A 25307-nucleotide genomic window follows, 5' to 3' on the forward strand; every position below is an offset into this window, starting at 1 on the left:
GGATCTTAAAATTCCTTATTTCCCATTCCTCATGTTTTTTTTAATATTCTTTAAGAGCTTTGATTCTTTCTTCTCCATCGAGAATTTTGATTTCACCCTCATTAACAATGGTAATTTTTTGTTCCGGTTCGAGGATTGTGCCTTGCACATAGCCCCATAGACCCTTCTCCATTATGTGAGCCTCCATGTTCCCGGCCCAAACATGATAATTGAATCCATTTAGCTTAAAGTCGAGAGCAAAATGAGACTCTTTTTCACCCATTAAGGAGTAAAGAGAGAGGAAGAAATACGCACCAACACAAAATTTAAAGCTTTTTCTTGCACAAGATTCTTCCAAAATATTTGAGAAGCAAGCTCCACCACTTCAATCTTCAAATATCCGAAGGAACGCTTTTCGAAGTACTCGAAAATCAAACAAATCCACGATCCTTTATCACTAATGTGGCTCTGATACATGTAAAAGTATCTTCAACAAGATACCAAGAACAATATTACAATATTCTTGGAAACAAATGTGAACATACACGCACAACAAGAACACTTGTGCACAAAGAGCACAATACAAACTCACAAATGCGCAAATGCGAACCCAAAAGTCATAAGTCCTACTAAAAGGGCTTGGGCTATAATCCCACAAGCTTACAAATACAAGGGAAGAGGCCCTTATTTATAGGGCAAGAGAGAGCCTTGGGAGGGGCTCCACACATAGTCGTTGGAGGGGTCCAACGACTAGTGTGTTGCCCCCCCCCAAGGTAAAGTACATTGTACTAAAAAGAAATAAAAAGATTTAAAAGAAAAAGAAAAAGAAAAAGAAAAAAAATTGCAAAAATAAATTACAATCATATTCAAGAAATTGAATATGCGTAAAAAGACCAAACTACCCCTACGACTATTATTATAAAATATATATTTTATATATATATATATAAAGTACATAAATATACATATATATTAATATATGTATGTGTATTACCTTATATATAAAATATATATAATAGGTTACATGGTTTGAATACATAATTTAACAAAAGCTTTCGTCCATAGGCCCTTTTTTAAATTTGCATCATACATCATTGATCCCTAATGGGAAGACCCTATTACATGAGTATAATTACCAAAATACTCCTAGAGGGTATTTCCTATTACAATGAAGAATATATATATATATATATATATATATATGTGTGTGTGTGTGTGTGTGTGTGTGTGTGTGTTACATGAACATATTCTAACACTCTACTCTTTTGTTTTGTAGCAAATCTCTGCCCTTTCTTTCAATTTCTTTTGGTCCTTGGTTGTAGGTTATTTGTAGATGATCAATTGGCAGAGCATGTAAATGCATAGGGAATTATGGGCACACTTATATTGTTTTTTTTTCAATTTCTGGTTCATTTTGTTCTAAGTTACACATGCTTTTTTGTATGTAGGAAATTTTCTTGTTAGCAGAGAACCTCCACACCGTCCTGTCTTACTCGATTTTGGGCTCACTAAATCAATATCAAATTCCATGAAACAAGCATTTTCGAAAATGTTTCTTGCAGCTGTCGAGGTTAGTAATATTGTTTTATTTTGTATCTGTTAAAATTTAAATATATATGTGATGGAATAGATAAACAGTTATTGTTGTTGTTCACAATTCTTTTCCAATAAATTACTCAAGTTTAGTTCTTGATAGTTTACCCATCTGTGGAAGTAATGGATTCATGCTACCGTAATTTAAGAACTGACAGTGGTCTCACTAACATCATCTTTGCTATCAAAAGGGAAAAGTGAAAGAAAAAGGTAGCAAGGGTCTATGAAGCTGATGATACCTAGGAATGAGTAAAGTGTTCCTTGCTGGATAAGATTATAGTTCTTTTCATTTCTTTATATTGCTACTGTTGCTGCTGGTATTACTCTTGCTGCTACTGGAATGTTGACATCGTTTTTATGCCAATTGTTTACATCTTTATTAAGGTCTTTGGTGTGCTTAAAATTGTGCAAAGTTTTCTTCTTTTTTGTGTGATTGAATGATATTGCAATATGTTTGTAAGGCAAAACAATGTTTTTTGATACTTTTCGAAGATGATTATATGAGAATGTTTGCATTACCATTCTAAGATGCATCTGATCTTATATTGTTTTACCTTCTTTTTATTCTTTCTTTTGCCAAGTTTTTTCCTTTTCCTTTTCTGCCACATCTATGAACCTAAGTCCAAATACAATTGATTAATCCTGTGATTTATCTTGAAGGTTCTAATATTGTTTATGTTTTTCTCTTCATTCTTCATAGTTCAGTCTAGGATGTAAGACTGGATTTATCTTTTCTTATATTTATTTTTGGTGATTGTTGTGGTCTAGAATTTTGAATATGCAATTTTCTTGTTTTGTAACAGGGTGATCATGTGGCATTGCTGTCTGCATTCGCAGAAATGGGTCTTCGGTTACGTGTAGACATGCCAGATCAAGCTATGGAAATAACCAACATATTCTTCCGCAATTCAACTCCAGCAAATGAATATCTTGTGAGCACTTCATTATGATTTATGCTCTATTTTGATAAATAATTAGTCAATGCCTTACCTTTATTTGCTTTGTTAAGGAAAACTTAAAATCTTTAGCAAAGGATAGAAATGAGAGAACGAAAGCCATCCAAGAGAAGATGAAACAGGGCAAGAAGAAAAGCACCTATCTCAACCCCGTGAGTCTAAATATTTTCTACTTATAAGCATGGTAGTTAATTTCTAGTTAATCTAATTATTGGAACACATGTTTATGGATCTGTAATCTGAAATGTTGCTGTTGATGTTTCAGGTTGACGCCTTTCCAGGTGATGCTGTAATTTTTGCCAGGGTCCTAAATCTTCTTAGAGGTTAGAATCTATCAGACATTTTCCTTTTACGTATTCTAATGTATTTTCTTTGTTTAAGATTTTTGTAATGCATTTCAGGTCTTTCCTCCATGTTGAATGTGAGGATAGTGTACTTGGATATCATGAGGCCTTTTGCTGAGGCAACTTTATTAGGGTGAGAAGTATTTCTTTTATGTCACTTCTCCTAACTCTGGTTTTGCTGGTTTTCTTTGGGAAATCTTGCAAATTTTTTGTACTAATTCCTCCTACTCTCCTGTTGGAAATTTTTGTATAAATAACAGCAACAGAAGATTTATTGAAGTTGGAAATGCAACTCCTGAGAAGTGGATATATGAGACCCCTGTTCTTTCCAGTGTAGAGGCAAAACTGAGGCAGCTACTGCTTGAACTGGGAAGCAACAAAATATTAGGCATTCAGGTTAGCAAGTTCTGATAATGCATTAGTTGTTAGAAGCAGTTTTGATATTCTGTTATGATGCTACATTGTCATATTTACTTGGCCTCTCAATCATATTTCAAATTTTGAGTGGACACTATCCTAGAATTGTCGTTTACTTCTTTGAGATATTTTTCCTTTTCTGTTACTATGGAAATTATTAATTGACTTGTGAAGCTATATCCACCCAGTTGGGTTACAGGATGCAGCAACTGTACATGTGATTTCTCTCAATAGGAGAAGTTAATAAAACTGGTAAATAACAGATTTCTCATAACATGGTCTTGAAAGCACCAACAGCTTCAATGTAAGATCAATCTTCCACTTCTACTAGTTATCATGCAAGAACATGGGCATAGTTGCAAAAAGTGCTAAGTGAGACTTAAGTGACTTTGGTCCTTATGCATAAGCATGAATTAACTAAGGCTTTGTGTAACCACCCTTAAACAACAATTTCCTTTTTTCTTGTTTTCGCTTAGGGTATGCTTGGATTTAGGTCGACTCAGTAAACTGAATTTACAAGGGAGGTGAATTCACATGAATTCATTGGAAAAGCAGAAAGCTATTAGTTTCATAATATAAGGAATTTCAGTTACTAACTATATAGGTGGCGAAACTAATTACTGCAGTGTAGGCCTGCTTTTGTATTTGACTTTGGGAATTCATGAGAAAATGGCAGATTTTAGGTTTTCAATGGAATAAAACCCCCAAAAGAAATTGTAGGACCTTATGAGTAATGAGTCTCATTAATAGGAATTCTTACTTCTACGCATCCTTAGAGTAGAGAAGGCATATTTTTTCATCTTTTAAAGAAAACTAAAGATATATGTATATGTATGTGTGTGTGTCTATACTCTAGGCTGTCAATGGGTCCGGTTTGTATCGGGTACCCGACCCATCCCAAACCCAAGTTCCCGGGCACGGGTATAGAAAGTGCAGACCCGAATAATATTTGGGTCCACTCAAACCTGACCCGAGCAATATGCGAGCCGGGTTTGGGTCATGATTTTTGCTGGGTACCCGACACAAACCCAACCTAGTTTTTTTGCCGGGTACCTTACCTGAGTATTTTATATATATTTTTAACAAAAATAAATTTCTAAAATTTTGTGTATCTGCATTTGTGACCCGACGAAACCTGAACTTGAACCTGGTTATTAGTTATATGGCCGGTCCAAGTCAACCCTGACCCAACCCGTTGACAGCCCTACTATACTCTCTCTCTCTCTCTCTCTCTATCTATCTATCTAGTTATATATAGGAAAACTGGTAGCTGCCTACCACTTTTCTAGCCTACCGCGAGAGATCGGGTGTTTTAAGGTTGTTTTTTGCAAATCTGACCCTGCAGATGTGTGTATATATATATATATATAGGAAAATTGTAGCTTCCTACCACTTTTCTAGCCTACCGCAAGAGATCGGGTGTTTTAAGATTGCTTTTCGCAAATCTAACCCTGCAGATGTATTTGACATGGTCGATTTTCTAGGAAGTGACACATAAATCATGTTTTTTTCGGTAAAAAACATAAAATTTTAAGACTTGAATATTTATGAAAATTATAGACTGTCGATTTTTAAAACTTATAAAAACCTACTTGTGTGCTGGAATCAGAGGATCCAAGAGTTTATTCCTATAAAATCAAGCATGTAGAACACATCTTTATAGTCAGATTTAAGGAAAACATGGAAAATACCTTCAAAAGCCCAGAAGGTTAGTGGTAGGCCAGAAAAATGGTAGGCATCTACCACCAACTCTCTCTCTCTCTCTCTATATATATATATAATGAAACAACAAATGCACAACTAGATGCCTCTTATGGGTTTACAAACATACACAATAGTGCACAAACAAAAGGACCACTTATGGGTCAATACAAAACACACATACAAAGCCTCTAAACGAGCAAGAACACATAAAAATTATAAGTCTTATTGAGCTTAATGTGCTTGAGAAAAGCATAAACAAAACCAGGGGACAAAGTCCATTTAAATAGGCATTTAGAAGCCACTATGCTTCGTTGGGGAGCTCCCAACGACTCTAATGGTTTTGACCATAATTTCCCTAACCTATTTACAACAAGACACAAAAATGAATAAAGAAAAGAAAAATATAAAAAGACTCAAGTGCCCCCTATTGGATGTGATCTAGTAAAAACATCTGTGGGTATTACCTATTACAATGATATATATATATATATATATGTATATGTATAAACACATTAAATATGTATATATACCTACATTAAATAGATATATATACCTATACACATAACTTTAACACTCCCCCTCAAACTTATGGTGTGATCACCGAAAGTTTGTCAAGACGTGGAATTAAGGAGAAGGAAGTGCTTTCGTGAAGAAGTCGGGCAACTGAAATACTGATGCTACATAAGTTTGTATGATAGTATTCTTTAGATATTCTTCACGAACATAATGACAATCCATCTCGATATGTTTGGTTCTTTCATGAAATGTATGATTGTTGGCCATATCTTCCAACAATCTTCTCAACCACACGATTTATGATGTCGTGGTAGTCATGGCGTAGTACTCAATTTATGTTGATGATAAGAACAATTTTTGTTGCTTCTTACACTTCCAAGATACCATCGAGTCACCTATAAAAACAAGTAGTTGAGTGTATATCATTAGAGTCTCCTCCCCAGTTAGAATCAAAGTATGCAATTAATTCAAGTGGAGAGGAGAAAGATAATAAAAGGTCTTTGGAAACAGAATTTTGCAAATAATAAATAATTCTCATAATAGCACTCATATGTATGAAAGAAGGAGTGTTGGAACTGGCTTGTTGTATGCACAACATGAGAAATATTTGGTCGGGTAATTATTAAATATGTGAGAGCCCCAATCATCTGCCGGTAGGGAGTGGGGCCATCCAAGGATGTTTCATCATCTATCTTTATCTTTGCATTGATTACTTCAGGAGTGTCTACCCTCTTTTAATTTGTAATTCTAGACCTATTGATAATCTGAGTGGCAAACTTAGATTGTTTTAGCAAATAACCACGTAAAAAATCTGCTACCTCAAGTATGACTTTTGGAGAAAGCTTGTCATTTTTGTTGGTAAGAATAAAACATTTGCATCCAAAAGACCTTAGTATAGAATAATCGTGAGAGATTTTAAAAAGTCTTTCATAAGGCGAAACGTTTTGAAGTTTGGTGGATGGAAGTCTATTGATAAAATATACGGCGGTTAGAGGGGCTTCGGCCTAAAACTCTTTTGGAATATGTTTTGAAATTAGAAGAGTCTTAGTAGTTTCAATTATGTGTATACTTTCTTTCGGTTAAACCATTTTGATGAGGAGTGTAGGCACAAGATCTTTGATGTTAAATCCCATTTGATTCAAGATATTCTTTAAAATTACTTGACATAAATTCTCCTCCTGAATCAGAGCGAAAGATAAATATATTAGTTTTAAATTGATTTTTGATAATGCTATGAAAAACTTTGAATATTTCAAAAACTTCATGTTTATGCCTAAGAAAATAAATCCAAGTAAACCTAGAATAATCATCCATAAATATCACATAGTAAGTATAACCTCTTTTTAAAGGAATAAGAACGAGACCTCATACATCTGAGTGCACTAATTTAAACAGTTGAGATGAGAAAAAGGTTCTAATAGGAAAAGAAAAAGCTTTCATTTTGCCAAGAATGCAATCGGTACATACCAACGGAGGCTCCACGTGGTTGGTAGGAGCTGTCAATGCACGTCTCCTTGTGGTGGGACGTTGCAGGTTCAAAACCCAGTGGTACGTTGAATAATAACTGGTGGGGGTCTGGCTAACCCTAGCTTTCCTTTTACAAAAAAAAGAATGCAATCGGTACAATGAAATTCTTTATTACAAAAATTTTTAAAACAATTTAGATATGCTAGAATGTCCTAGCCTTTGATGCTACAAAACAATGTCCACATTTTATACATTATAACAAAAAAGTTCTTTTGAAAGAACAAGTTGATCCATGTAGTAAAGATCTCCTTCTCTATGGCCTTCCCTAATCTGCTTCCCTGGCTGGAGATCCTGCACCCAACATGCATTTTAGGAGAAGGAGACACTACACCTATGGTTAAAAATTTGAGAAACAAAAATAACATTCAAATTTAATTTAGGAACAAATCTAATTTTTGGAATGAAATTTTTTGAAAATCTTTTAAAATTTTCAATACCTTTAATATCAAGAGAGGACCCATCGGTAATAAAAACATGTGTTTTGTTGAATTAGTGCTACAATCGGAAAGTAAAGATTCATTTGGGGTCATTTAAAAATAAGCTCCGGAATCTAAAAGCCAAAAAACCTTACCAGGAGAAGATGAAATAGAGACCGCGGCTCCTGAAATGGAGGAAGAGGAGGCTTTGAGGGGTAGTTGTAAGGATTCCACTAGTTGAGACAACATCATAGTTCCAACGGAATTTGAATCTCCATTGGTTTTACATTTGTCTTGAGAAGATCCTATGAATGCCACTTTCTTTTCTTCTCTTCCTTTTTCCGGTTCTCCACAATTGTAACATTATCTTTTTCCTTGCATCATCATTGTGAGGTTTTCCGTAGTAAGGCTTGGATAAATGAGGAGGTTTATAAGCATTGGTGTTAGCCCCCCGGTCTAGATACATCCAACACATTATCTTTGGATTCAGACATGGATATCAAGATTGTCTCCTTCGTACAAACTTGAGTCAAAACTTAATGTAAGAGAAGAGATTTTTCCCTATGAATAATATTTACCCGAACTTATTCAAATTTAGGTATAAGGTCTCTCATAAATTGGAATAATTGCTCTTCAAGGATTTGCCTCTTCTTTTGGAGAACGTCATTTGGTGTTTCTCATATTGGTTCTAATTTGGTCATTTGATCCCAAAGCTTTTTTATAGTGGTATAGTACTCTCTAATGGTCTTACTCTTATCACCTTGTTTCCAATTGTGGATCTGATCTCTTAGATCCCATTTGTGAGTGGTGTCTTTTTGGGTATAGGTTCTTATCCAAATAAGTAGGATCCATATGGGCCTTAGGTGCATCCACACAAAACTTACTATACACTAGTGATATCCATTTGGATCTCAAACAAATTCAAATCTAGTTTTCTTAAGTAGGATCCATTTGGGTCTTAATTGGATCCAAAATCTCATTATATATTTATTTATTTATTTATTTTTGTAGGATCCATTTGGGTTTTCAAATGGATCCAAAATCTTATCTTCTTAATGGGATCCAATTGGGTATTCAAGTGGATCTGAAATCCCTATTTCACTTAGTGAGATCGAATTGGATCTCCAAGTGGATCCAAAACTTAGGAGGATCTACTTTGGGTCTCCAAATGGATCCAAAATACCTTTTTCTTAGTGGGATCCATTTGGGTCTTCTAAATGGATTCAGTGGATCCAATATCTTATTTTATTAGTAGGACCCATTTGGGTCTCCAAATGGATCTAAAATATTTTTTACTTAGTGGGATCCATTTGGGTCTCAAATGGATTCCAAAAACACATTTTACTTAGTGGGATCCATTTTGGTCTCCAAATGGATCTAAATCTCGTTTTGCTTATTGGGATTCATTTGGGGTTTCAAATGGATTCCAAAACACTTTATACGTTGGGGGGTCCATTTGGGTCTCAAATATATCCAATCCCTTCTATGTCCGGTTTAAACCCTGATATGGGTCTAAACCCTACCGAAATCCATTTGGGTTGACCCGAAGCATAAAATACTTTGTAAAAACCTCGTAAATTCTTTGATTAAACATCTAATAACTTGAATAAATGCCAAAATATTATCGATAATGAATTTTCTAATTAATCAACTGATAATTTGCCAAGAAAATGGTATTTAACTAAGTAATTCACAAAAAATTCTCTTTTATTCATTTTGAAAATTTTGAGAATTTTGTGGATTTTACAATTACTGCTTCAAAAAACTTGTTTTAGAAACCATCTAGGAATACCAACTACTAAAGAAGCTCCCAAATAAATTCTGAAATTTCCCCAAAATACTTGAGAAACACGTATCATATGTAATTAGAACTCATTTGATATGCATTTAATTTAAAAAATTATAATATTACAATTTTCATCATGGTGTTTAATGATGCATCACTGATATATTAGTGATCAAATATAAATGCCTTTTTACTTTAAAAGGTATATATATATATATATATATATATAGAGAGAGAGAGAGAGAGAGAGAGAGAGAGAGAGTTTTAGGTGCCTCCCACTGTGCTGCTGCTAGGCACTCCGTTAGCTGTGCTTTTGACTATTAAGACTGCTACCTTCTATTTGAAATTTTGATTTCTAATGTTATGTGTTTAGGAAATGCATCTCATCACCAGGCTATCTTGACCCCTCTCAAGTGCTGCAAGCAACTTACCCTGCTCAAAAGGGTATAATGAGATATTGTAATTGAAACAGAGGTTTGTTTGTCCTCTTAATATCTATATGCTAGCAATAGCATTGATATAGTTTTCGGATAATTTGGAAAATTTATGCTGTCAAGGTAGACACTCCTTTTACGGAGTGATAAAGGGTTTTGAAACCCTACTGCAACAACAAATAATTAAAAGAAAGGAGATGAATAAGAAGGCAAAACACTAGGCATGGGCCCAAAATAACTTGGGCTAGTCATTGTGTGTGTGTGTATGGGGCTTAATCATTGTAAAAAATTAGGACTAAATTGCAACAATCCATTGCCAGGTATTTTTCAGTAGTTAAAAAAATGTCATCCATAGTGCTTGTGCTGAATTATAGTGTTACTCTGATGCTGTACTGACAAGAGGTACCTCAAACAAAATTGGATTTAATGCTTGTAATATGTTCCCCATATAATGGATTAAGTATATGACGACAAGGTGTCATCACAATGCGCATACTTTCTCTTCCAGTTCCCCTCATTGTGGGCTTGCACACAAAAGGAAACCAAAGAACCTATTGAAGTTGAATGGATATACACAACGTGATTAGTTTATTCTGTAGTCCTTGCTGACTCTTCTATCTGGTTTTTGCTCATTGTCCTACCCAATGTTGTATATATGGTACGATACATATCATTACTATGAGGAATAGCGATACTATAGCAATCGTATCGCGATACAAGTGCATACCTCTTGAAGACCGACTCCCTCATTTATGTAGAAGTCATTAGAGAGGTATCCACGTACCCTAGGACTCTTGAGAGTGATTTGGGGGGCGATTTGTACTCAAGGAAGAAGGCTTTTGCGTGTTTACTAAAGTAAAAGTGCATTTCACCATTTTTTCAATCAAAGGAAGTAGGTTAAGGTAAAAAAACTTTATTATGAGTAAAATTACAAGGATACCATCCAAAAGTTGAATCCATGAAAATTAGAGATATATATCAAGGTAGAAATCAGACTCCACACTCCTCCAACAAAGATAGCATCAAATAATCCGGCATGACAATGGAGCACTCAAGTAATGAGTGAAAATTGAGTGCAACTATTGCCATAATATTTTTGTTGATGTAATATGAAAGTATGAATCTTGTGGCATGTTCTTAATTGCAAGATATTTAATATTTGCATTGTTCTTGTAAGATAGTTGAAGTTTGATGGTCTTATGCATTTAATAGAGACATAAATGCTTTATATGTGATTTTATGGTTGCATTTTGTGTATTTCATCATTGTTTCGTGTTATGATTTTTTAGAATTTTTGTTAGTTTTTCTAATTTTTTTTAGTTTATTTTCAAAATTTACAATTTTTTACGATACGATACCTTATTTTGGGCCCGACCGATACGGGTTACCATACAATACTTACAATCTTGGTCCTACCTATTTCAAAGTATTAGACACCAATGCAATACCTACATTCAGTAACAAAATATACATGCATAAGCATGTAGACATAATAATAGATAATTTCTTTCAAGCCATTAAATTTGACATTTCTGGAAGGTTCCTATCTTTTTCATTCTTTCTTTCTTTTGTTCTAACTGTCAATAGAATTTTATTTGAGTAGACAGAAAATGGAAAGCAATGACAATTCAATATATTGTCTAAAAACATGAATACTATGCCTAATTTGCCTTTCTTTAGGTGCCTATAAAAATCTAAGTTATGGTTTGCAAGTACTCTTGTCTTGATAGTCAAGACAGTGGCCTTAAAGTATACATTTTGACACTGACAGAAATAACTTGTGGATGAATACTTGTAATTTTACCAATATACTAATATCCTTTTTCCATTTAGGTATGCGCATATATGGATGGAAGGGTCATAATAGATACAGCTGCTGGAACACTTGGAAGATATGACCCAAGGCCTGTTCAACCTGATAGTCTTTTCCCAGTGTTCTCAGCTACAAAGGGCATTACTGCAGGAATGGTGCATTGGTTGGCGGATAATGGGTATGAAATGATTTTCTTTTCCTTGTTCAAAAGAATCAGAACCAATGTTTATGCCTCATCTTTTATTTGCTAATAATGGTTTTTAAGAGTTGAGGAATTACATGATGGTTTCAACTTTCATTTAGGGGCGTTTGAGAGCCTCAGATCTCATAACCAAGGATCTCAAATCCTCAGATTTCTGGTCCAATCCCCACCCATTGGACCAGAAATCTGAGGATCTCTGACCCTCAGACCTGAGATCCCATGTTTGGGAGGAGGTCGGATCTGGTGTGGGCCCCACACTGGATCTGACCTCGATGGAAGTGTCCACATATCTCACCCAGAGATCCGTGGTATTCAAATGCCCCTTAGAGGAAATGGTATCTTGACTGAGCCCAGAAATCCTTGAGAGCTATCTAGTGCCACGAAAATCTTTTTCTTTTTTAATCTTCTTCCTTTTTTAGTAGTTCCAAACTACCCCTGATGTTGGATTGCTGGCAGCATTGACATGATAGGAGCTTGAGGTTTAAGCTGGATGCTAGATCCACATATCACTACTTCATTTAGCATCTATACCATGATAATCCTTTGTCCTCTTTTCTCTTTGCAAGTGCCCGGACAAAATATGTATAGACTTGGAAATAGTCCATGACAAGAAACAAATAAGCTCTTCTCTCTTAGAAACACATGGTAAGTGTCCTCAAATGTAGTGTCAATCTTTGCAAAGATGCAAGGACTCTTTAATCATGAACCAAAAGTCCACTAACTTGAGTGGATAATCACAAAAGTGTTCTCTAAGGATCACAATCACAATCTATGTCACATAGGTGCGAATGCGACACTTAAAAACTACTTGGGTGTGGGGAGGGTATATATATATAATTTTTAACAGTTTTAAGTTAGCACTATGTTCATGTGTGTGCATTTATGTATTTATATATAATATATATAAAACTGGACTTGGTTAGGGACTTAGGGTTAACTGAATCTACTTTTGGACAAAAATGAATCTCAGTGTGGTTGACTTCACCTGACACAAAGGAAGCCGTGTCCAAGTGTCATGCGGGTGCGACGCGGGTGCAGTGCCCTGTTAGAAGAGTCTGTGCTACATTGCTCACAATCCCACAAAGGGGACACTCACAGGAGTGAACACAATATAAAAATATATATTTTATTTCATAAATCAAGTGTGCAAAAGCATACTTTACAAAGGGGAGAACACTCCTATTTATACACAATAGGAAGAGAAGAGAGAGCTAAGAGAGAGAGAGAGAGAGCACAAGAAGGGAGAGGAGAAGCGCTAAGAACCATTAATTTTTGTGTTCCCGGGATGTCGCTTGAACATTTAATCTTTATTCATACTCGTTTGTAAACGATATATTTATTTGATGATTAATTTAAGTTGACTGATGAACTAGTGTTGTTGGATCCAAACGCATGTAACCAGCCCAGAATTTTAACCGAAGCTTAAATTATTATTTCTATTGCATTTCTTATTTTTAAAAAAATGCAATATTTTCGGGTTAAATTTTGGGGCGTTACATTTGAAATAAAAAACTTTTTGAGTTTAAAAGATCTTTTTCAAAATTCCCTATTCCTTCAATTTGAAGATATGTACCATTAGCCGTAAAAACATACACACTTGAGTTGTTATGATATTCAGATAAAATATCATTGTTTGGGGTCATGTGAAAAAATCCACCAGAATCAAATAGTCAAGGAAATTTACCAGAGTTGGAATAAGATGAAGCAACCACTCTAGTTGAAGACACCCCCTTGAGAAGTGGTTGGAGAGCTTTCACTAATTGAGACAGAGACATGCTTCCAATGGATGGATCTTGAGGTGTGAAAATATCACTTGACTCTTGTGAAGAACCGATAGAAGCAACCTTCTTCTCTAATTACCCTTTTAGTTTAAGACATTGAGGCCTAATGTGTCCCGGTTCATGACAATGATGGCGAATAGTTTTTCTTCTATCATAGTCATTTTGTTGTCCTTTATAATGAGGTGGCTTATATGCATGTATATAATTCCCCGGTCTAGAGACGGTCAAGACTAAGTCATCCTCACTTTTAGTTATACACTTTTTCAATCTATTTTCCTCCTTACTCAACTCTTCTATAGTATCTTCAATAGAGGAAACTTTTTCTGTATGGAGAATTAATTTAGTAGATTCAAATTCTGGTCTAAGACCATTGATAAATTGATAAAAATGCTTTGCATCCATTTGTCTTTGGTGGAGTTCTATATCTTTGAGACAATGCCATTTTGGCTCAAGAAGAACCAATTATTATTAAAGTTCGGATAGATCGCTATAGCGTTTTCTAATAGTTCTATCCCCTTGGGTCATGGTTCAAACTTTATCTTGAACATTGCATACATGTGCAATATCCTTAAGAGAATGCATTCTCTTAAAATAATCCCAAGCCTTGTTAGCATGTTCAAATTTGGCAAGGCTAGAATACTTTTTAACATCCACACTACTAATGAGCCAAGACATAATCTTGGCATGTCCCATCCTCCATTCCTTTCACTTCTTCTCATAAGTGGTTATAGCTTTGGTCTTCTTATTCTCTTTTAGAGGTACCTCTTTCTCACCTTCTACCTTGGTGAGGACTAGCTTGGGTTTCGAATTGAATCCATCTATTAGTCCCCACAACCCTTTTTCCCAAATAAGGCATGTTACATAGTTAAAATCATTGAGTTTCATGGGTTTAATGGTGACATTTTCATTGTCATCCATTTTACAAGAGATGGGTAGAGAGAGGGATAAAGAGAAGAAGAGAGAAGAGGAGAGGAAAAACAAAATAGAGAACACAATCACTCCACCAAGCACTTGAATCCTCCAATGATGCACGATCACAATCCACGAGCACTCCACCAATATCTCAACCAAGAACACTTGAATGAGAATGAAAGAGTCAAGCTCTGATAACATGTAAAGATGCAAGGAGTCTTTAATCATGAACCAAAAGTCCATTAACTTGATTACAAAAGTGTTCTCTAAGAAACACACTCACAATCCCATGAAGGGGACACTCACAAGAATGAATGCTATAAAAATATATATTTTATTCCATAAATCAAGTGTGAAAAAGCATACTTTACAAAGGGGAGAACACCCTTATTTATACACAATAGGGAGAGAAGAGAGAGAGAAAGAGCACAAAAATGGAGAGAAGGACCTCCCAATGCTAGAATTCTAGCCGTTGGGAGCAAATCACCAAGTTTAACTTGGTCCCACATATATTATATATATATAAAGAATATATATAATATATATTTACAATATAAATATATATACATATATACTATGCTATATACACAAATATGTATATGTACAATTTAACAATCTTTTCAGTATATAATATATATTTACAATATAAATATATATACATATAATATATATATACATATATACTATACTATATACACAAATATGTATATGTATATGTACAATTTAACAATCTTTTCATTCTTTAGAGGCATTGGTTTTCATTTGTCTGTTCTCACCATTCGTTTTTTGTCATGTAAGTTACTCCCCCTTTCCCTCAGTGTTACTCCTATAGAAATGTCTGGCAAGGGTGCATCTTAATTAACTAATTCCCTTGGACTGAAGAATTGCTTTCTAGACAGGAATTTTTAACTGTTGAAAATTTAGGTATTTTGGATTGTCAGAAATCAGAAGTACAAAGAAGACCTAGTAGCTGCCTAATAGTTTTGCCCATGACTCGGCCCCTGGGAACACTCATTTTTTTCCCAGAAGTCAGTGCTTTACCTCTGTTTACATATTTAAATATTTCAGTTTTTCCACTGTTTAGATAAAGTATGTAGATGATATGGTTCTCAAATGCGTCTTTGGGTCTAACAGCACAACCACCTGCTTTGCAAAACTTTCCAGAGGGATTGGGTGTGGTGCATTACTGGGATTAGTGTTTACACAATTAGGGTAACCATATTATAAAATGTCAAAATACTTTTTATCCATGTAATCCTTGCTGCTACGTTTAAGATTAGACATGCATCTTATGTTTGCACATAAGAAGTTTGTACTTGGCAAATATCAGCGCCTTTAGTACCATCCAGTCATTGTAAGATTGTATGCATAGTGAACTGTGGGATTAGTTTCCATTTTGTTTCTTGTGGATTGAACATCATTCTTCAGATCATATATTTCTCCTTTGATCAATTCAATCCTTTTGACACTGTTGGTTCATTTCTTTTTTCATTTAGACTTGTATCAATTTGCTCTACTTATGCTTGGCCATGACCTCTTGTATCAATATTCCCCTCGTGAGTCTCACATCCTTTTCTGGGTTTTCCTTTTATTTTTGTGTATTAGGACTGATTTGCCTGTCGAATAGACAAACATGGGCATGAGACATGCTTGGAATGAATCTAAAGTGCAAATATTGAACAGCGATTTTAAATCATTATATGAATAAAAATTTACATAGTGAATGTTACATTGAAAGTTGAAATTTAATTTAATCAGTAACAAATTTTAAAAGGAAAAACTGCAATTATAAGATAAATGACCAACATTATGGAAAGAAATGGATGAAGGGCATGCTATTGACTGTGTCTGATGCTGGTTTGACCGTGTTCATGAAGTGTTGTGGTAGGATCTGTTGTTGTGTCTGGTGTCATGTTGACATGGGAAATAAATGCTACCATATGACATGGCAATTTGCTTTATCATTAGCAGCATGACTTATGCCTTAACATACATATACAGGTTTAGGCAGGCTTCCATTAATAGTGCATGAACTACTTAGCTCCGCTGCATGGAGTAAAGTTGTCTTAATTCACATCCTCGTTCTATGGAATTGATGTATTTCTGTAGCTTGTAAAAGACCATTCTCTTGATTTTTACGTCATTCATGCCACTTCTCTTTTGTATTTCATGATTCATTAGGAAAATTGCTTTTGCCTGTTTGTGATGCATGACAGTTCTCTGTCTCCATCTGTATTTTTCATGTGAACCCCAACACTATTTTACATCAGGTTCCAGTTGTTGGCGTATCCTTTATTTGTGTACCATTGATTGAGATTACTTTTTGAATTTCTTTAATTATAGGAAACTGAAGCTTGAAGAGAACGTGGGAAACATTTGGCCATATTTCAGCTCCAATGGAAAAGACCAGATAAAGGTTCTTTTCAAACTAATTTATGACTTTTGCCAATTTATGAATGCTGAATGTGTATCATTGGACACTGTATCTTGCCTTATTTGTTTATTTATGATTAGGTATTCCATGTACTTAACCATACATCTGGACTCCACAATGCCATGGGGGATGTTATGAAGGAAAACCCTTTAGTCATGTGTGATTGGGCTGAATCATTAAAGCGCATTGCCACAGCCATACCAGAGACTGAACCTGGTTCTGAGCAAATATATCACTACTTGTCTTTTGGTTGGATTTGTGGTGGAATTATAGAGGTGTGTACAATGTTTCTTTTACTTTGTGATGTTGATACCATAATCATCTAAGTGAATAAGGCATTATAGATACTTAGTCACAATAGGGGGCACGTTATTCTTTAAATTAGTGTATGTGGCGTTATAGTGTTTATGCTGATTATATTGTTATGCTCCTGAATGAAATGACAAAAATAGCACGCATCTGGTAAGAGCTTTCAAGAGGTTCTGGAGGAAGCAATTGTGCACCCTCTCAACATTGAAGGTGAACTGTACATTGGCATTCCACCAGGTATTAGAACATTTCTCTGTTCAATTTCTGAAAATCGTACTCACAGCTTATAAATGATTTTTGGTGCCTGTCTGCATGTCTATGAATTTTGGTTGTGACATGCATGTGTGATTGTGTGTGCGTGCATGTTTTTGTGTCTGTCTTTGCCAACTCTGGTCTTTCCTTTTTTTCATTCATTTTTTAATGAAGGTTTGCTCATTCACTTAGTTGTTTGCTTTGGATATACAGCTAAAATCTTTTCAAACATGCACTTGAAAATCATTATACAAGATCTCCATAAGCTCATTTTAGCTTCTTGAGAAAAAGAATGAAAACTGTATAGTGCTTTTGCCCTTTCAGGAAAATTCATGTCTTTAAATATTTAGTTGATACTTTTGCTGTTTTAATTGCAAAAATGGTAAAACATTGTCTAAGAATTCCTGGTTTGATTGTTTAGCAGTGACTAAATGCCAGGGGCGTGTATTTTTTTCAGAGAAGCACACTGTCATCACTCACGGGTCCATTTTTGTTTATCCTTTAGCAGTAGTGTAGAAAACAGAAGGCAAGATTCACCCTTATTATCAACCTAGGGTACACCTCTACACTAAGAAACTTCAAATAACTACTAGCTTCAATTGATAGGTTCTTGGTTGCAGTTTAGCCATGCTATGTATTTGCTCATGTCTTATTATGTGAAAATGATCTTGATCATGGGAACTCCATGTGAGCGTTTCAGATTGCAACTATGCTTATATCCCAAATCTGATAAAAAGTGCTTATGTGTACGCACTCACACCCCCATCTGTAGACAACTATTTCTTATTCTAGAAGTATAAGTTTGTTGATTCACTGTTTTCATTATTTTATGAGATATAATCATGTGATTTGCAATTTTCCCCTCTCAGGGGTGGAATCACGATTGGCTACTCTTACTGTCGATATGGAGGACCTTGAAGGAATAACCAAATATGCCAATATGCGTGGAGCACCAGCATCTTTGAGCACAACTGATATTTCCTCACTTGTGTCCAAGATTCCTGTCACCTTCAACATGCTGCCTGTTAGGCGTGCTGTCATTCCAGCCGCCAACGGCCACTGCTCTGCCCGTGCATTGGCTCGATACTATGCAACTTTAGCTGCTGCAGGCAACATCCCCCTTCCACACATGACAAGTAGCCCGCCTCTGGGAAGCCACCCCCACATCCCAAAGTTCCCTTCCCGGGAAGATGCCAAGAAGGCAAAAGGTAGAAAGAAAACAGCAGCAGTTGCGAAAAAATCTGAATACAGCAATGGCACCAGCAGTCATAAAAAGGGATACAGGGCTGTAGACAATGATGATAACAATCATATCATCAGCATTGATGATGAGGACCTAGATAATATAGTAGGTAGCAGGATGTATGCTAACCCTAGGATTCACGATGCACTCTTGGGTGTAGGTGAACACTACAGAGATATGGTTATTCAAAATGAGAAGTTTGGGCTAGGTTTCAGGAGGTTTCCTTCTTCAGAGGGGCTGACTTGCTTTGGGCATTCTGGAGTTGGAGGATCAACTGGGTTTTGTGATATAGAGAACGGGTTTGCAATGGCTATAACGGTAAACAAGATGTCATTTGGAGGTGTGACCAGGAAGATAGTTCAGTTAGTTTGCTCTGAGCTTCAGATTCCTGTGCCCGAGGAGTTCTCAACTTTTGGGGAGAAGGGACCGGATATGCAGTTCAATTTGGGAAGGACTACTGGAGCCCCTACTAATTCATCATGAGCAATTCATTGTTTTTTTTACATGAATCTTTTTGTCATTGTTTGTATTTTATTATGTATTTAATAGTAATAAGCCAAACCCATGTACTTGGGACCCGGCGTGCGATGATGATGATGATGATAGTGATGGAATAATAACATAATCAGTTTCAATTTCCCCCAAAATTAATGTTTTTCCGTCGTAGCAAACAACAGGGCTGCTAGATCCCGCCTTCCATAAGTTGCATCTAGAGCTGGTAAACCAGCTGAATGAACCAAACATGAAGTGTTTAAGCTTGGCTCTTTTTTGTGGAGTCGAGCTCAAGCTAAACAAGAGTTCGAGCTGGCTTTGTATAAAAAGTTAATGTTGTCTAAAAGCTGGGAGTAATAGGATTTGAACTCTAAAGTCTAAACTTGTTGAGCTAATCTCAGGACTTGTTTACGAAAAAAAAACATATTGTTTCAGAGCTGGAAGCCATAGAACTTGAACTCTGAACTTGCTGTTTGCAAGCCAAACACCTGTTTGTGTTTAGCTTGCTGAGTTTATTATGACTTTGAACAATCTCTTTGTGAGCCGATCACGAGTTGAACCAGGAGTGACTTGTCTCATTTCCCAACCCTAGTTGCATGCCAAGCAGGTCTTGGGTTCATCTGGGTCAAATACAGCTTGGTTTGTTATGGAACTACGTAGGTTTTGGATCATGATTGGGGATTGAGTCACTGGAGAATTCACCTGTTTGGCAATGTTTGTGCAGCTTATATATAACCGATGTCATAGGAACATACCATTTTTGGTTCCGTGTCCAGGGGACATGACACAACACGTGTCATGCATTTGAAGCATATGGTTAGTCTTTTCTTAACATAAAAGTTTAGATTCGAAAAAACAAAATAATTAAAGAACTTTGTCCTCAACTCCTCGTGTCCTATTTTGCAAAAAAATGTGAACTAACATCACAAACTATATTCACGTCCGCATCTTTATGGCATAGGATCTGACGCGGCTGGTTGGTGCATCGTGAGCAGATCAGGTGATCTGTCAAATCACTTTAAGAAAGTGATTTGATATCTTCATCCGACAAGGACCTCATGGTCCTTGTGTACATTGTGGAGGTAGCAGATCACTTGATCTGCTCTCGGGTGCATCCCCAACCAGTGTACTGGGTCTAATTTTGATTATTCCCAGTTAAGAAAAGTGAAAATGGAAATGGTAGAACATATACCTTGACACAAGCGGGTGCTAAGAGCATGACACCTCTTCAGCAATGGCTGTATATTAAGATGTGCAATCTTAAGGATATTTAGCTCTGTCAACTCTAATAGTTGGAAAGCCTAAGGGTGTGATTAGGGGTGTCAACGGGCCTGGTTTACCCGAACCAAACCTCTGTCAACTCTAATAGTTGGAAAGCCTACAGGGCGTGATTAGGCGTGTCAACGGGCCTGGTTTACCCGAACCAAACCTTATAGGGTCTGGGTATGGTGACAAATAAGAAAACCCGATTAATACCCAGGTCCAGACTCGAAGGTCCGATTAATACATGGACCCGGGTATAGTTTGTGAAATTTTATACCAGACACGGGCTCGACCTGGGTTCCAATTAAGACCTGCAATGTCAATGTGCAAATGATAAAAAATATTATCTTACCAGGTATGGTCTGGGTCTGGTTCATGTAGTTCTTATCAGGTCCAGGTATGGTTTCTCTTATAGTAGACCTGATTAGAGCCAGATTCCGACTTGATACCATACCCAAAAATCTGGTCCAAGTCTTGTTCCACCTGGATCCGAACCAAACCCGACCTGTTGACACCCCTAGGTGTGATGCATTCTCTCAGCCAGATTGAGGAGTTTGCCGCACGCCCAAATCTGGGTTCCTTTGCTGATTGGTGCAAGGCCTTCCAACACTTACACTACCTAAATATCTCTAACCGTCCTCTGTTTGGAAGCAGGTGTTGGAAAGGAGATAAGAGGGGTGATGGGAGTGGACAAGAAAATGGGTGATGAGGCTTCATCCTTGTGAGGATGTAGTTGAAAATAGCCCATCTGCAACCCCTTATCCACTCTCAACACCGTTCTCGTCTCCCCAAACAAGGTTCCCAAACACTTGATGTAGATAGTTCATCTCCCCTCCCATTTCCGGCCCCCAAACAGAGCATTAGAGTGGTCCAAAACAGGTGGTGGGCAAAGGGTCGCTTGCATCCCCTGTCTGGTCATAGATGGTTTAGGCATGGCTCTGGAGGTGGACGTTGGGAAGTGGACATGAAAAGGAAATCCAAACGTAGGGAATTGATTCAGACAGGAATCCTTGGGACTTGAAAATTTCCTGTCCTTGAGCAATTAGGATTAAAGACTGATTGTGGTTGATTGGGTCCAAATCTCAATTGAGACCAGAAATATGACCAAGTATATATATGTTAAAAGTAGATATGATCTAATCAGGTTCAGAGTCAGATTTGGAGCTCATACACTTTACGTGTAGAGAGATTTGGATTCGTATGTAAGACTACTGAAATCCAGCCTATTTAGCTAACTACTAATCGCGATATGAAATTTGCTACCAAATTTGACTAAATGTTAGTTAACCAGTGGGATATCCGAACCAAACCCAGTTAGTTGGCATCCTCAAAAAGAAGAGACATCGTTTTTCCTGTTGCATCGATTCAATATAAGTCATGTTCCTGATGTGTACCAAGATCGGCTCTAACCTTTTGCATTTCTGAAACAGTAACTGCTCTCAAGCCACACCTACATTTTCATAAACTTAAGTACTTAATTATTGCACCAAGAAGAGGATCTCTCCAGCTTTGTGTGTGAAATAAATTCAATCAATTGGACGTTGATCTTGGATGTATTAAGACTAGCACTCAGCCGGACCTTATGGAACATAACATCAATTTGCGTATGTCATATTAGACAAACCACCTCAAATTTTGGGGTTGCTCAGCTAACAAATCCCTAGAACTAATCTTGAGCTCGTCCAACTGAACATGAGATAGGAACAGTTTCCCGAAAATGAAGACGAAGAGGAATAACATTCGATTTTGTTTTTTGATCGAGTGAAACAAAGGACATAATGAAGTTTGTCCTACTCTTCTTGCATCTCTGTAATGGGAAAATTGTCCCCTCATTAAAAGGGGGCAAGGGCATTTTTAGCGTAGTTTGTGATTTGATGTTACTGTTAAGATTTTTTTCTCAAAATGCTTGTTACTCGAGTTGATATTGACATTCTTAGATGCCTATTCTGGTTCATAAATTGTTGCAGTGCCCAACATTGGTTGTAGTAAGCTTCGCCACAATCAAATAGGGTTAATGATTCAACTGGGCCTCTGGCGATAGGGATGCCAACTAGTAGGTCATTGGCTAGATTTGATCGGTTCTGGACCCAAACACAACTCAGTAACAGCTTCATTGGGTCCAGATTAGGGTCATAACGGATCTAGCTGAGGCACGTTCTACTCCAGGTCCAGGTCTGGGTAAAAGATCATTCTCCAATTTTTTATGGATAAAGATGCCATGAAAGCACACCGCCACCGGTCAGTTTCCGAAGCAGATCAGGTCATGATGAACATGAGCATTTTCGCTCATGCCGACATCGTGGCCGTCTGTTTGCATTTTGGATGAATGCCACGTGGTTTTGTTGACTTTTGAGCTTTTTAAAATGCAAATCGGATGGCCACGATGTCAGAATGAGCAAAACCGCTCATGTTCAGCATGACCTGATCTGCTTCCGTCAGTTTCCAACTTCATTTTCAAAGATACCATGACAAATTTCAGCACTTTTTCAAAAAAAGTGAAAAACCGCCAGAAATTGGCTGGCCGGTATATCTGGATAAAAACAGCAGAAATTAAATTCTTTAGCTCTCAAGTTATTTTACATTTTCTTTTAAAAATAATTTAAAATTGGTTTTCTATTTTTTCCATCTTTGCCAAGAAAACGTGAAAAAATAAAAAACAATCAATTGACCACGAGAATTTGGCTGGCGCTGTTTACCCAAAAAAGGTTTTGTCGCTAGTCTATGCACATGCTTAAAAATAAAGGTCATGGGACACGCTGCTTTCCCAAAATAAAAAACGACCGTTTGGTAGAGCGTTTGATGCAATCAGAACTTGATCCAAATATATGCATTCTACCAAATAAGTGTTAATACAGGAAATATGTGTTAGGAGGAATGCAATCCATTGCTCAACAACCCATCACCAAGAAGAAACAATCCAACTTGATAGACATGATCCAAACTTGGTAATTCATGGGAATGCTGATTCGTACACATTCACCTTGTCCAATATGAGATTTACAGAGAGTTCTGTACATGACCATATCATTAATTACACAAATTTTTTTTGATAACCAAGTTTTTTTTCTTTTTTTCTTCTTTTTGATAAGCATTAACTACACAACTACACTACGTGAATATCTGTTACACACTTTACAGTTGTGAACTACTTAAAGAAGTTCTGACCTGTACAGTTAGGCAGCTGAAAGCCTCAGCAAATGTCACCTGGTAAGGCATGTGCCTATTAGACTGCAGCCAGTACTTTCATGTCTCTGCAGTACTTTCTAAACATAAAAACACCTGTATGAACTCCAGAACATTTGAAATGTGTCTTCATCCACCAGAAATAGATGTTTCTGTCCAGAAAGAAACAAAAGGAAAGATGAGCAACCTAACAACAAAAATGAAGAGATTACTTACCAAATAAAAAAAACAGAAACAATGTGTGTTTGTTTTCTGAACTCAAGTTACAGCCTAAACTTAATGGTAGAAGATATTATCATTCCATCGCATGGTGAGCACAGAGTGAACTATTCTTCCCTTTACTACTAGTGTGACCTAGTCACAAACTCTCCATTGTGTCAAACACTAGGAGACGCCAACTCTCAGGGGGAGTTTGCTACGCCAGATATGTTCCTCCCTGATGAGAAACTTATCTGGGGGAAAAAGATCTCCCCTCACTTTTTGAGAATTTAAACCTCTCAAATGGTGGAAAACAAGTAATAATCGCGTGTTTGATGGGCGCATGTCGGTCCCACCAAAAACCGAAAGTTTTTCAGTGGGGGAGAATTAATTGCACCCATCAAACGCACCCTCAGAGAAAAAACATATTTCTTAAAATTCGTAATTTGTCCAGAATACAATGACTGATAGCAGGTCTCATAAATATTAGGTTCGCTGTAAATAGATTGTGCAGAATTCTGGAGGATACAGTAATGAATCATGATATCCAAATACAGAATGAGATGAATACAGTTGTCAATGGCAACAAGATGAATACGGTTGGTACCTTTTTAAACAATCCTTTATTTGCTTGTCAAACCCAAAACTGCTGGAATGCTGAGACTTTTCTCAGGCCATCAGCTTAAGCTAGCATATCATATTGCTAGAATGGCACTTATAAATTCCAAGACGTAATGCATGAAGAGCAACCTTCTTCCTACATGTTCATCAAACTGTCCTGTGCCTTGGATTCGATATAGCTCACATGTAAGATAACAGAGTGATAACCCTATAAGAGTATTTTGTAAGCTCTATTTTTCACACCTAAAATACATCTTGGTTCTTCTGCTTGAGTCAAAAATAAATATGGCAGTTTCCAGCAGAAGGGTTACAAGACTTTCTTGAATGGAGTCTACTCTGAGTGAAGGATTAGCTGAATTAAGTTCACTGGTACTGGCAAGCCTCGTGCGATGAGTATTTTTGGAACAAGTCAAAGTATCCCTTTTGGTGGGCAAGGAGTGTCCTAGCTGCTATACTTTTTGTTGGGGGGAGGGTGAAACCAACCTTACCCAAAGCCCCCCAGATTGATTGATTCGTGCGATGAGCATTGTTGGAACAAGTCAAAGTATCCCTTTTGGTGGGATAGGAGTGTCCTAGCTGCTATACTTTTTGTTGGGGGGTGAGGGTGAAACCAACCTTACCCAAAGCCCCCCAGATTGATTGATTCATGAAAGGCTGATCATTGCAAAAAAAAAAATCAGAGACCAAACATTGATCTAAATGCAAAGAAATGCCTGGTCCATGAAATCTAAATTGTCGACTTCAGTATTTAATCTTGAAAGAGGTCCTTGTTATCGACACATCATGGGACTTGGTTTCAGTCTGAAAAGACATTATCTAGATTTAAATGCATTTCGGATCCTGAATCAAATTTGAACCTGCATATTGCAACACCAGTATGAATATGGCATTGCACCAATGTCATCTAATTGTCATCACTTAGATATGGCACT

At 36.6% G+C, this 25307-nt stretch overlaps 2 protein-coding genes across 6 annotated transcripts in view; one reads left to right on the plus strand and one right to left on the minus strand.

Moving 5' to 3' along the window:
* Positions 1–19265, plus strand: part of LOC149837079 (ABC1 family protein) — a 31336-nt gene extending 12071 nt beyond the window's left edge. For both annotated transcript variants that reach the window (XM_090005803.1, XM_090005802.1), the window contains 11 exons: positions 1428–1549; positions 2376–2504; positions 2582–2680; positions 2794–2851; positions 2930–3005; positions 3133–3268; positions 11506–11663; positions 16724–16796; positions 16895–17089; positions 17267–17360; positions 18245–19265. In XM_090005803.1, coding sequence (XP_089861929.1) covers positions 1428–1549; positions 2376–2504; positions 2582–2680; positions 2794–2851; positions 2930–3005; positions 3133–3268; positions 11506–11663; positions 16724–16796; positions 16895–17089; positions 17267–17360; positions 18245–19101 — 1997 coding nt within the window. In that variant the 3' untranslated portion in view covers positions 19102–19265. The remainder of the gene's footprint in view (positions 1–1427; positions 1550–2375; positions 2505–2581; positions 2681–2793; positions 2852–2929; positions 3006–3132; positions 3269–11505; positions 11664–16723; positions 16797–16894; positions 17090–17266; positions 17361–18244) is intronic.
* Positions 19266–23188: 3923 nt separating this feature from the next.
* Positions 23189–25307, minus strand: part of LOC149837080 (pumilio homolog 5-like) — a 119707-nt gene continuing 117588 nt past the window's right edge. For all 4 annotated transcript variants that reach the window (XM_090005806.1, XM_090005804.1, XM_090005805.1 and 1 more), the window contains one exon: positions 23189–23708. In XM_090005806.1, the coding sequence (XP_089861932.1) occupies positions 23686–23708 (23 nt within the window). In that variant the 3' untranslated portion in view covers positions 23189–23685. The remainder of the gene's footprint in view (positions 23709–25307) is intronic.

The sequence above is a fragment of the Nuphar pumila genome, chromosome 5, assembly GCF_984573655.1.
Source record: "Nuphar pumila chromosome 5, dmNupPumi1.hap1.1, whole genome shotgun sequence".
Classification (NCBI taxonomy): Eukaryota; Viridiplantae; Streptophyta; class Magnoliopsida; order Nymphaeales; family Nymphaeaceae; genus Nuphar; species Nuphar pumila.